Raw genomic sequence first — 12,452 nt, 5'->3', positions numbered from 1 at the left:
TTGACTAAGAGAAGGGACAAAGAGTTCTGAACAGATCAAGACAACAGAACCACTACATTAATCTCCTGTGGCTGCCCTGTCAAAAAATCCTTAAGTTGAGTAAATTTGAGTTTTTTCCCTTTACCTATTGAAATATTATAATAAATTTTTGCCCTTCATACTCTGAATAATGGAAGCTAATCTTAGCAGCATAGCTGAAAAACTAGATGCAAATTAAATGAATATACAACAGCACAAAAACTCTTAGAAGCTGAGCTGAACATGAGTTATATTCTAACTCTTATATGGAAATGTACTTTGGTCACTTTATACCATAATCAGATCTTATCAGATCTCCATAGTATTTAATAATAAAAGCTTTTTGTAATATTTAGCTGACTTTAATAATAGGTCCTGACTCTAGTGGGGGAAATCCCCACAGATCAATAATCTCGATTCTTAGCAAAAATAGCATTTTCAATAAAAAGCTTTCTGATGAAATTTGGTTTATGTTACACATCTGATCAGCAGCAAAAATTAAAGGATTTTGCCACAGAGCTCCCAAAACTTGAGTGCACCCTGCCTAAATGAATTGGCTTGAATACGTTTCAGAAGTACCAAGTTTGTTTGACACTTTATCTGAAATCTCCAGAACTCCAGCTGGAAGATGACAACCAGAGCATGTTTTACAGTCATCTGTTATAACATCCCTTCATCTGAAAAAGGATATAAAAGATTTTGACTTTAAATTTGCTGACATTAATAATGTATGACATATTCAGGCTTTTATTAGAACCCAATCTTTAATGTCTGTAATCTTATTCAGGAAAGTTAAAACGTGCTTATTATCAATAAAAATAAAACTTGTGATCAGAGATCCAATAGCTTGATGCCGCAAATCACCACAAAAGCAGAAAGTGTAGTTTACCTTTAAATCCAACTCAGCTATTTGCCACTTAAAATTATACTATCTTCAAGCCTGTAATCCCAGCACTTTGGGAGTCCAAGACGGGCGGATCACGAGGTCAGGAGATCGAGACCATCCTGGCTAACACCGTGAAACCCCGTCTCTACTAAAAAATACAAAAAAACTAGCCAGGTGAGGTGGCGGGCTCCTGTAGTCCCAGCTACTCAGGAGGCTGAGGCAGGAGAATGGCGTAAACCCGGGAGGCGGAGCTTGCAGTGAGCTGAGATCGCGCCACTGCACTCCAGCCTAGGCGACAGAGAGAGACTCCGTCTCAAAAAAAAAAAAAAAAAAAAAATTATACTATCTGTCTGCTCACCAAGTAACAAATATTATTACCTACAGTGCCCATGTTATTTTATTATTACGAAATGCAGATAAAGTCATGGCACAATTTGTGGCTGGTCTTTAATGTGGCACCTGTGGAGGTGACTTGGTTAAGGAGTTTGTTCACTCTCCTTGCTGTCCATCTTGGGCAGCTCTGTGCCCAGGAGCTGTGCGTCCTTGCCTTCCAGCCCGGCTGCTGACTGGTCTGGGAGACCTCGGGCGAATGCTGAGCCTCTCCAAGCCTCTGTCACTTGTCTCATTTGTGGAGCACACTGTCAAGTGCCCAGGGCCCCTGTGGAGAGCAAACAGAACATTGCAGCTGCTGGAGGTGCTGGGGGTTACGGGGTCTCCTGCCCCGCCCAGTCCCCTGGACCACACACACACGGGATCCCAGGACTCATCTCCCACAGCAGCAGCCTGAGAACAACTGGCCAAGCTGCTGCAGATTGAACTGCAACTGGCCAAGCTGCCTCAGATTGTGTTCCCCCCTTTCATATGTTGAAATTCTAAGCCTTAATGTGATGGTACTGGGAGGTGATTATGTCATAAGGGTGATGCCCTCATGAATGGGATTCATGCCCTTATAAAAGAGACCTCAGAGGGCACCCTCAATGCTTCTGCCATGTGGACACAGCAAGGAGGCACCATCTGTGAACTAGGAAATGGGCCCTCACTAGACACAGACACCAAATCTCCTGGGGCCTTGACATAGGGCTTCCAGCCTCCAGAACTGTGAGAAATAAATGTCTGTAATTTTACTTTATAAGTCACTTGGTTTACAGTATTTTGTTATAGGCGCCTGAACCAATTAAGATACCATCAGATCTCTAAGGTTTCTTCTAGAACTTAAACACCATAATTTTATGATAGATTTAAAGAGCTTGAGATGCTCTCTGAGCCTAGTCTTCAATGTAAGAGTTAAAATCCTGCTCACTGCTGAGCATGTCTCATGAAACAGCATCTTGCTTTTTTTTTTTTTTTTTTTTACGGTAACTTTCATTCTTTCATTCTTTTTCATGCAAAGATGTAGCAGTTTAAACATTATTGAACAAGCTGTAGATAAAGTCATTACTTTGTGAGAAAATGCTGGTTCATCTAATATACAGCATGCCAGCCATTGGAAGGGTTTTGTAATGGTCACATTCTAGATCATCGCAGTATGATTCATCCGAAGCACGCTGCTGTGACACCTCCAACCAAAATGCTCAAAACCAGGTAAATTCTGTGCAGTAGGATTTTATGATTAACTTGAGAATGGAAAGAAAAACATTTCATCTCTTGTCCCAAGTCTTGCTAAAACACACAACCGCACACCATCCCTCGGTCAGGGCAGGATGGGAGGCATTGAAACTGCGTGTTCTACATGGGTGAGGAGCCGCCTACCTCACATCTGCCTGAAGGATCCACCTGGCCTGCTTTGGAGTTCACTATTGACCCCAAGGTGAGCAGTCTCCAGGGACATGCTGGCGAATGCGCTCTTCCAAAATAGAAGAGTGAGCAGGGGCCCCGGACGCTGAGGGCTCCCAGTCTGCCATATTCTGGTTGGCTATGGTTTCATTATGGTAGCTAAAGACAGGCCGAGTCTGAGAAGTGGGTATGAGGATTTGCCTGTCTTGTGGAAAAAATATGTAAAATTCTGTGAGAAAAAAATCGTGTTACCCTGTTAAAATAAACACACATTGGAGTGCAAACTGTGCCTCTGTTACAACTGAAAGCAGTAGGTGGTTTTACTTTAATGAAGGATGAGGCGATGAAGCGGAGATGTGTAGAAAAACTACACACAGAGAATGAAAGGAAACTGGGATCCCGGTGCCGCCTCTTTACCTACAAGGTAATGAGTTTGCCTTCAAATTAGAGAGAGGCGGTCGCTTAGAGCCTGCACCACTCAGGGACTTGCCCTCGGTCAGGACGCACAGCTGCAGTGCTCCCGTCTCCCAGGCGCACATGAATCCTTGTTTGTTCTGCAGCAGAAATCTTCCCTTTGAGATGTCCTGGCTGTCACCTGGCTGGGTCACAGCTCCAGGTGAAGTCCAGGCAAGAGGAGAAGGACGAGGGATCACTGAGTCCCCCGAGCCTGCCCCCATGTAAAGGCTCTCCTGACTCTAGGGTTGCAGTTGACTTAATTATCCTCACACAGAAAGGCCACCTGCACTCTTGGTGCATTTTTCTCTTCCCACTCCCCCTCCTGCCACTGAGACACCTTGCCCAGGCATCCTCCCCCTGGCCACCGCTTTCTTGCTCTGGTATCCTTAGCAGTCAGGAGGACTGAGCACATTAAATCTTCATATGCCAGCATTCAGGGTCTCCCATCCCTTCTGTTCTAGATGACCCTGGCTCTGGCCACTGGGCAGGATCAGGGTGCAGGGAAGGAAAGGGACCTGCTTTCTCAGCAACCCAGCAACTTGGTCCCATTGACGTCTTTCCCACACAGTACCCCTCCAGCCTGCCAAGACCTGTTAACTGCTGTTCTGGGGCCCTGGCCTGTCACTGGTATTATATTTCTTATCCAAAATCTTCATTATCTGAACCTCAGCCCCTCTCCCATCTGTAGACACAGGGGCCTGTTCATTCTGTAGAGAAAGAGAAAAGGTTTCTCTTCGCCTGGGCGTGCAAGCGGGCAGGGAGGGAGTGGAATAGATTGTTGGCACCCCAATTCAGAGTCCTAGTTTCATTTCCCATAGAAATCATATTACAGATGATAATGCTTTCCATAGAAACCATGCTGGACGCCAGTCACTATCAGAACTATGCTTCTTGACTATTATGGATTGAATGGGGATTTACTGGGTGTGCAGTCTGTGCCACATCACTGGCTGGGTATGTTGGGCCAATTCCCTGACCTCTTGTAGCCTCAGTTTCCTCATTTCCATGAATGAAGAAGTTGCCCACTTTGTCACAGGACTGTTGTGAGAGTTTAGATAACATAGGTGTCAGTAAAGTCAGGTGCCTCTCCATCCCCAGACACCTGCCTCTTGAATTTCACTGCACCAGCAGCTACATACAGCATTGCTCCCATGCAAGAGCGTTTGCTTCCCAGGTGGCAAAGTCTGGCAGGCAGGCTTTCTGTTTTGGTGGCCATCTGACACTGATAGGATGATGACCAAGTGTTTTTAAAGAGGGCTTTGGCCTTCTTTTGGTAAAATACCATTTAGAGCAACAAGAAAGCCACAGCTTAGTTAATAAGAGTAATCGTTGTTATCCACAGAGCACTTCCTGTGCTTTATAGCATCAGCTGAATGCCGGTGCCTCTCATGGGCCCGATGGCATCTTCCTGAAATTCATACGAAGTCCCAATCCCCAGGACCTCAGAAGGTGATTATGTTTGGAAATAGAGCCTTTACAGAAGTGATTAAGTTAAAATGAAGTCACTGGGGTGGGCCCTCATCCAGTCTGACTGGTGTTCTTATAAAAAAGGAGATTGGAACACAGACACACTCAGAGGGAAGACCATGTGAAGACACACAGGAAGAAGACAGCATCTGCAAGTCCAGGAGAGAGGCCTTGCAAGGAACCAACCCTGCCAGCACCTTGATTTGGACTTCCAGCCTCCAGAACCGTGAGGAAATAAATGTCTGTTGTTTAAGCCACCCAGTCTGTGGTACTTATTATGGTAGCCTGAGCAGACTAACATGTTCACATCTGGGGGGGTAAGAAAATCAGTACACAGACATTTATTAAGTAATTTGACCAAGAGCATGCAGCTCTCTGTCAGTCTGCACTGACCCTCTGAGTTGCCCCAAAGACTACTTAGATCACATTCGAGCAAAACAGGTTAAAATTGCTGCTGCATGCTTGCTATGTACAGTGTTCCAGTCTTAATGGAGAAGTATAAGCTCTGTGCAGGCAGAAAGCATGCTTGTCTGCTCATTTCACCCCCCACCAAAGTCTAGATTGGTGCCTGGTATGTCTCAGGAACTCAGTGGCTGTATTAATTAATTTAAATTACCGTATTTTGTTTTTGAAAGAAGTCACTAAAGTAGAATATTCATGTATCAGTTATAAAGTGTCTGTATAACATATTGTGGTGGCCACTCTCTAGTGTCTTTTCTGCTGATCTTGTCACCTTTATCTTCATGGCCTGATGAATATTCCAAAACCCGCTCTTCCACAGGCGTTTTTTTCTCAAATAGCTTTTGGAAGTTACATGTTTGCAAAGGTCCATTAAAAGTTTATTGTTCATTGTTATTTCTTGACATCATTGTTGCCAATAAAAGTCGGCCTCAGCCTGGCCCCCGTGGTCCCAGCTTGCTAGCTGTTTGATAAGGCCGTAAGGCCTTCCTGGTTGAGCTTCGGGCACCACTGCCTTCTGGACAGAAAAAGTTCGCTTTCGTGGATGGCCTGCCTTCCGGAGCTCTAGTGTTATCATGGTGCTCTCATTGTGTAGTTGAACCATCCTGCGTTTGAAATCCCATGAAAGGATGAGTTCTCAGATTTTGGAGGTTTATGCTTTTATATAATGTGAGTTAACCCAAAGTAGAAATCTAAGTGTTTCACCTGTTCTAATATTCTGGCTTACTCTTGTGTCTCCCATTCACGTGAATAAAAAGTGGTACAAAGAGAAACGTCAGAGGACATTAGCATAAATGAATCAGTGTATTTGCTCTGAAACGTATGTGGCCTCACATGCTTCCCGGTGCTGCGTGGGTGCACGTCCTAGGGCAGTGGCTGCTGGGCAGGGCCGATCTGCCCCAGGGGGGCGGCAGCCCAGCTCTCCACCATTGAGGACAATCAGCCTTTTTCCCCTCTTGACCTCCTGCCCACTCAGCAAGGCGATAGAAGCACAAGTAATTATTAGGACTGATCCCCCTTTATTCTAGTTTAAGGAAGAAAAGGAGAAAGAGGTACAAGAAGCTACCCATGGAAGTGCTTTGAGGAAGTCATTTTGAGGAGTCTACAAATGACTAATCCTCCACACTGGTTAAGATAGAGGTCAAAGCAGAGCTGTGGTGGGAGCACTCATCTCTTAGGACAGCTAGGGAAGGCCACGTCTGCCTGTGTGGGGTGTGTCCCCAACTCTGGGGCTGACATGCTTTCCTCTCGTAGAATGTTCCAGAATTCCATGCATTTTAACACAGTTAAAACATTTTTACCTTAGGGCTTTTCTAGCATTTTTCATCACGCACAGGAAGAAATGTTTCCCATTCTGATTCAATACTCACATGTGTGACTGAAGAAACAGTACTTACTGTAATTGTGTTCGATGCACTGAAATTTTCTACTTTATTCCCTTAAATTCAACACATACCTGTAGGCTGGTTGCAACCCATTAAAGTGGTTTTTATGATCCACTAGTGGGCTTTGAATCACAGTATGAAAAATTGTGTCTTCAATTTAAGGTATCAGCTAAGTTTTCCTAATGCACTCATCACAATCTGTTGTGGGAAATTAGTCTGCTGTTTTGAAAGAAGAGAAGAATTGTAAGACGAGAAGAAAGGTGAAGATGATGGGTTTTGCCCATTAGGGCTGTCGTGCTGTCCAGGGGTGAGGGGTGAGGGCAGTGAGTGTCCCAGGAGTGGAGGAGGCAGTGGCAAGGCAGCTGGGGGCAGGGCAGGTTATGCAAGCTGTGCTCCCTGAGACTGGACGGTCTTAAGAGTTCTAACGGGTCTTTGAATTCATTTAGTCTGACTTCCCACCCATTCAAGGAATGAAAAAGGTATTTTGTCTGCATTTATACTTTATTTTTTTCAGAGGCACAGGGATGCTCTAAAAACGGTTATTTCAGAAGGAAACCTTCTACTCTTCTCGTTATCTTTTGTGTCAGTGGTACTTCCGCATTTTTTGGTTTTGTTTGATTTTAGAGACAGGACCTCACTCTGTTGTACAGGCTAGAGTGCAGTGGAGCGATCACGGCTCCCTGAAGTCTGGAACTCTGGCTCAAGCCATCCTCCCACCTCAGCCTCTCCAGTAGCTGGGCCCATAGATGTGCACCACAGGTGGCTAATTTTTTTTTTTTTTTTTTTTTTTTAATTTTTTGCAGACACAAGGTCTTGCTATGTTGCCTAGGCTGGTCTCAGACTCCTGGCCTCAAGCAATCCTCCCGCCTGGGCCTCTCAAAGCCTGGGATTCCAGGCGTGAGCCACCGTGCTGGCCCTGTGACGTTTTTATGGGTAAAATAGATCAGTTTAAGTAGTTCTCAACTTTAAGTAACTTCACAACTACAGGAGGCAGCTGCCAGCAACCTTATTTTTCTGATGGTAATTACAGTTTGTAAGCACTGTCCATGTGTCCCCTTGTATTTAACCGCCAGAGAAACTGCGTGGAAATCCCGGTAGACTAGGGAGTGGGTTGGTGCCCAAGTGCCCCGCGCCACTGAGCCTTGCTGTGTCTCCACAGGCCTTGGCAAGACGCGCAGGAAGACCAGCGCGCGGGACGCGTCCCCCACGCCCAGCACGGATGCTGAGTACCCCGCCAATGGCAGCAGCGCCGACCGCATCTACGACCTCAACATCCCGGCCTTTGTCAAGTTCGCCTATGTTGCCGAGCGGGAGGATGAGCTGTCCCTGGTGAAGGGGTCGCGTGTCACCGTCATGGAGAAGTGCAGCGACGGTTGGTGGCGGGGCAGCTACAACGGGCAGATCGGCTGGTTCCCCTCCAACTACGTCCTGGAGGAGGTGGACGAGGCAGCTGCGGAGTCCCCGAGCTTCCTGAGCCTGCGCAAGGGCGCCTCGCTGAGCAATGGCCAGGGCTCCCGCGTGCTGCACGTGGTCCAGACGCTGTACCCCTTCAGCTCAGTCACCGAGGAGGAGCTCAACTTCGAGAAGGGGGAGACCATGGAGGTGATCGAGAAGCCCGAGAACGACCCCGAGTGGTGGAAATGCAAAAATGCCCGGGGCCAGGTGGGCCTCGTCCCCAAAAACTACGTGGTGGTCCTCAGTGACGGGCCTGCCCTGCACCCTGCGCACGCCCCACAGATAAGCTACACCGGGCCCTCGTCCAGCGGGCGCTTCGCGGGCAGAGAGTGGTACTACGGGAACGTGACGCGGCACCAGGCCGAGTGTGCCCTCAACGAGCGGGGCGTGGAGGGCGACTTCCTCATTAGGGACAGCGAGTCCTCGGTAAGTGCGCTGCGCCCGCAGCTCTGGCTGGAGGCAGTAAATGCGCCTTGCACAGTGGCTCTGTGTGCCGCGCCCATTTCACATTGTGTGAGTACACTAGAAAGGCGAGAGATGCAGATGAATGCAATTTAGTGTAATGTTTGCTACTCCGTGATTTCCTTGCATCTGTTTTGGGGATCGTGGGTGTCCATTTCTGGAGGTGGGAGGTTAACTGAAAAAATGTTTGTAGCTGACAAAGGTGGTTCTGCTTCTCTCCGAAGATTGCCCCTCTTGTATTTTACAGACTCAAACGTCATTTTCTCTCCTGGTTGCCCATTGTGTGTACGTAGAAGGCCCGAGTGATTTACTTTGTTTCCACTCGGTCTGTTTCCCAGAGAAAGCAATCTTTGCAAGACTGGTGGCCGGTTTCTGACACCGCCTTTTGTTGTTTGCTTGCTTTCTCTTTGTAAACCGTATAATCCCAAGGTCATTGCCACGGCAGGCAGCGCCACTGAGTTCATCTCTGAAAAGCTTTTAAAGCACTTACGAGATGAATTGAAAAGAAAACAAGGGTTCTTGAGAAAGATGAGTTTTGTGTGTGTGCAGTGAGTGGGAGATATGAAGCCACTGGACTGGGGCAGCAGACCCACTTCCAGGGGTGGGCAGGCTGGGGGCAGTGAGTTTCAGACGTGGGGGTGGAGCCTGCATCCCAGAAGGCAGCCTTTTCGTGTGTGAAGGAAATATTCGACCAGTTTTGCAAACGTCTTTACAAATACACCTTCTACAATCGAGAGACTTCCAAAACAAGCATTTAGGAGTTTGATGTATTTGAATTGTGTTGGTTCTAGTAGGCTTCAATTTCATTTTTAAATGCACACTGTAAGACTAGTAAGTATGTACTACCTGCTGCCCCTGCTGTCCTCTGAAAAGGTTACTGGCACAATAAATAAGTGCACATTCAGGAGTCCTGTTGACTGATCAGAGAGGCATTCAAAGCCCTCCAGAGAGAGGCAAGTGGGATCTTCTCCTCTTTGAGGAAGGAGCATCGTGGTGGTGGAAACTGGACTCCTTTGTGGTGTCATCAGTTTTGCGGAGCCTTAGATGTGCTTGGACGGGAATGCCAGCCTGAAAGCTAACTTCATCTGAAATCTGAACTCTGAGATTTTCTTATCAAGTCACCAGAGTTTATCATTCCTGGCAAGACATCACATTGAATTGTTCTCACATGACGAGAGCTCTGTGCACCATTTCCTTTAGATCGGGTTTGAAGCCTTAAGCAAATTAAGGACAGCAGCGCTTTTAACTCAATCGAGCAGAAACTTAGAGAAAGTGCTGGAAAACCAATTACAATATTAAGTGCTTGGTCCAGAGTCCTTAAGGGCTAAGTATAATGCACAAAATATGATCTTGGCTTAAAATGTTTGAGTTTGAAGAGACTTCTCAGAAGGAAGTCCTGCAGTGTGGAGACATTGCTCCCAGTCGTTCTTCTTTCTGCCTAAGATTTGGGGAGATGAAGAAAGACTTTAGAGAGTAGATGAAAAAGGTGTTCTCCAGGGTTGCTGGCCTTAGGGAGGACCTATGGCTTTTCTGTGGAACATGCACAGGTGGTCATTGTTGTCTGAATTCAGGGACCAGATCCCTTTGGATAAGGAGGGATGCATGCATTGGCTGGGTTTCATCTCAGAACTGTACACCCCACTGTCTCAGTTGCCTTGCATTGTTAGAGAATGAGCTAACTTTTTCAAAAGTACTAAAGCACTAATTGTTTGTATTTCCTTTTAACAATTTTTTAATTGGGGGCCTTTCAAGATGTTTTGCATTCTCTCCTAACTTAGAAAGTCAAGGAGCAACATGTATGATTCCAGGAATATAGGGTGGAAAGGGCTTTACTGGCACTTGCATCGGCTCTGCACACATAGCAGCACCGTCTTGGTCTGAGGCTCCACGTGGCCTGATGCTGTGCAGGGCAGCTTGTCCTGATGGATCTTGCCGTGACACAGGCCATTTTCAGCGGTTAGTGTGCATGCCTTGTGCCACGGGGATTCTACAAGAGCCCTGAGGTGTGTGGCTTCTTTTCTCCTGACCGCAGAACCGGGCCAGGTTTGCTGCGTTTCCTGTTCATGACCAAGGCTGTTCTCAGCTGTCATCTGTGACTGCCGGGGACCTGTCCTGGTGGACAAGTGGACAAGTCCTTTGCTTGTTTTTTTTTCCCCACCATCCGCTGCCTCCCCCCATCCCCATGTGTCTCCCTGCTCATTTTGCCATTTCTCAGGTTAGAGCTGGCTTTCACAGCCACCACCAGGCCACCAAGAGCCCTTAGGTTCATGGTCTGACATAATTCCTTCACAGCATGCCGGGACGGAAAGGTTTCTGAGGGGTTCAGCCTCCCTGCAGGACTCAGAGGCAGGCATCTTCATTTAATTTCCTTTTTTCTTGGACTCTTTGGGCCTGGACCTTTCGTTGAGGTTACCACATGAAGCCTGGCTTCTGGATAAGCACAGCTGTTTCTTTTGGAATGGATCTTCAACATGCGTATGAGTTTTTAAAATACCCTGAGTGACTGCAGTGTAAATGAGCTAGACCCTTGCTTGATGATATTGAGAGGTGCTTATTTCAGGGAGGACAAACATTGCCACATCCTGCACTATCCACTATCAGTAAGTGCTGGGTATTTCAGAAGTGTCTGTTGGATATGTTAGATGAATCAGTGAACTAACAAATGAACGAACCTGTTGGGCCCTCTTTCCTGTCCTGAACTTCAGTGCCTACTGCTTGTTCTTCCCTTTCTTCTTCCTCCCTCGCTCTCCTCTCTCATCTACAATTGTCGTTTATCCTTAGCAGCTAAAGGTGATATATTGTTGGTGCTTATTCTCCATATTTCATTATCATACCTTCAGCTGTGAGCTATACCTGCTTAAATCCAGAAAACTCAGAAATCCTACTCACCCTGTGTGTGTCCCTCATAAATCCTTTTATATTTTGTCCACATTGATGCTATGGATGTGGCCAGAAAGCTGTACTTAAAATGAACAGTAACCCTTTACTGGGTTTCTGGTAAACTGTACAAGTTGTCAGTATTTTATTAATTGCTGCATCCCCCATCCTTGTAAAAGTTGTTCAGAAAGTGACAGATCACAACTAGGATATGGTTGGAAAAGGTGCACAGCTGGCCTGGGTGACTTGCTGGACAGCATCAGCCACAAGTCTGGGAAGCCATTTTCCTCTGTAAGATTTTAGATACCGAAGAGGTCATGTATTTATTGTGTCCTGCAATAATATTAGATACTAATATTGTCATACAATACGTTTGTTTCCAATAGAGAAAAACTCTCCTGCTAAGGATAATTTAATGCACATATTGGCCATACTAAAAGTCAATGGATGTTTCATTTCTCTTTTTAAAAATACATTAAAAGAGTTTGGCCAGGAAATTAATTAGAATAGTTCCTTTCTGTATTTTCAAAGTTATAATATTTCTTATAGAAATTATAACTTCTACCCAAAACTCTTATTTGCAGGCAATTTCATCATTCCATTTCTCTAAATAATGATTCTCAAACTGTGTACTGTGTATCAGAATCGCCTTGAGGCTTGTTAAAACAGAAATTGCTGGGTCCTACCTGCAGTGGTACTGATTCAGGAGGTCTGGGGCCCAAGAATTTGCATTTCTATTAATAACACGTTTCTTGGTGGTGATGCTGCTGCTTTGGGGACCACACTTTGAAAACCCTTGATCCCTATGATGCATTCCTGGTGGTTTTATACATTCTTGCGACTGTTATTAAAACCATTTCTGCATAATACTACATTTCCAAAATTATAAAACTATTGTCACAAAGCTGACCTTCATTTAGAACTATAGCTTTTGTTGAGTGGAATTTATCTCTTGAAGTGTATTTCTGTTGAGTTTTTTGGGGTTTTTTGTTTTGTTTTGGTTTTGGTTTTTTTGTTTTTTTACTGTTTAGAGTTTGAAAATAAACTTGCTGTGTTTCTGCTGGTGAGTTGGAAGGAGGCAGATTGTCAGAGCAAAGTGAAAATTGCTTCCAGGGTTTCATGGTTAGGCTCTGTGATCTGTAGGTGTTTCTTCATAAATGAGTTAATGTTAAGATGACTTAACCTTAGGTTGCTATGAGCAGTGCCTGTAGGCA

The 12,452-nt window shown here is 45.7% G+C and overlaps 1 protein-coding gene and 1 long non-coding RNA gene across 10 annotated transcripts in view; one reads left to right on the top strand and one right to left on the bottom strand.

Moving 5' to 3' along the window:
• The window catches only part of LOC105490168 (NCK adaptor protein 2), a 278,398-nt gene that overhangs the window by 127,940 nt on the left and 138,006 nt on the right, over positions 1-12,452 (top strand). For 8 of the 9 annotated variants that reach the window (XR_011612046.1, XM_071077172.1, XM_011755539.3 and 5 more), the window contains one exon: positions 7,604-8,325. The exons of the other annotated variant lie outside the window; for it this stretch is intronic. Coding sequence is in view for 7 of the 8 variants with exons in the window: in XM_071077172.1 (XP_070933273.1) it covers positions 7,604-8,325 (722 nt within the window). In the remaining variant the exon portion in view is untranslated. The remainder of the gene's footprint in view (positions 1-7,603; positions 8,326-12,452) is intronic. 9 annotated transcript variants of the gene reach the window in all.
• Positions 1,334-1,780, bottom strand: LOC139357956 (uncharacterized). The gene is made up of 2 exons (XR_011612047.1): positions 1,653-1,780; positions 1,334-1,562 (listed from the first exon to the last, which is right to left on the bottom strand). It is a non-coding gene; the product is annotated as an uncharacterized lncRNA (long non-coding RNA).

The sequence above is a fragment of the Macaca nemestrina genome, chromosome 13 (genome assembly GCF_043159975.1).
Source record: "Macaca nemestrina isolate mMacNem1 chromosome 13, mMacNem.hap1, whole genome shotgun sequence".
Classification (NCBI taxonomy): domain Eukaryota; kingdom Metazoa; phylum Chordata; class Mammalia; order Primates; family Cercopithecidae; genus Macaca; species Macaca nemestrina.
The sequence above is the reverse complement of the archived record's forward strand: the minus strand, read 5'-3'. Positions and strand labels throughout refer to the sequence as shown.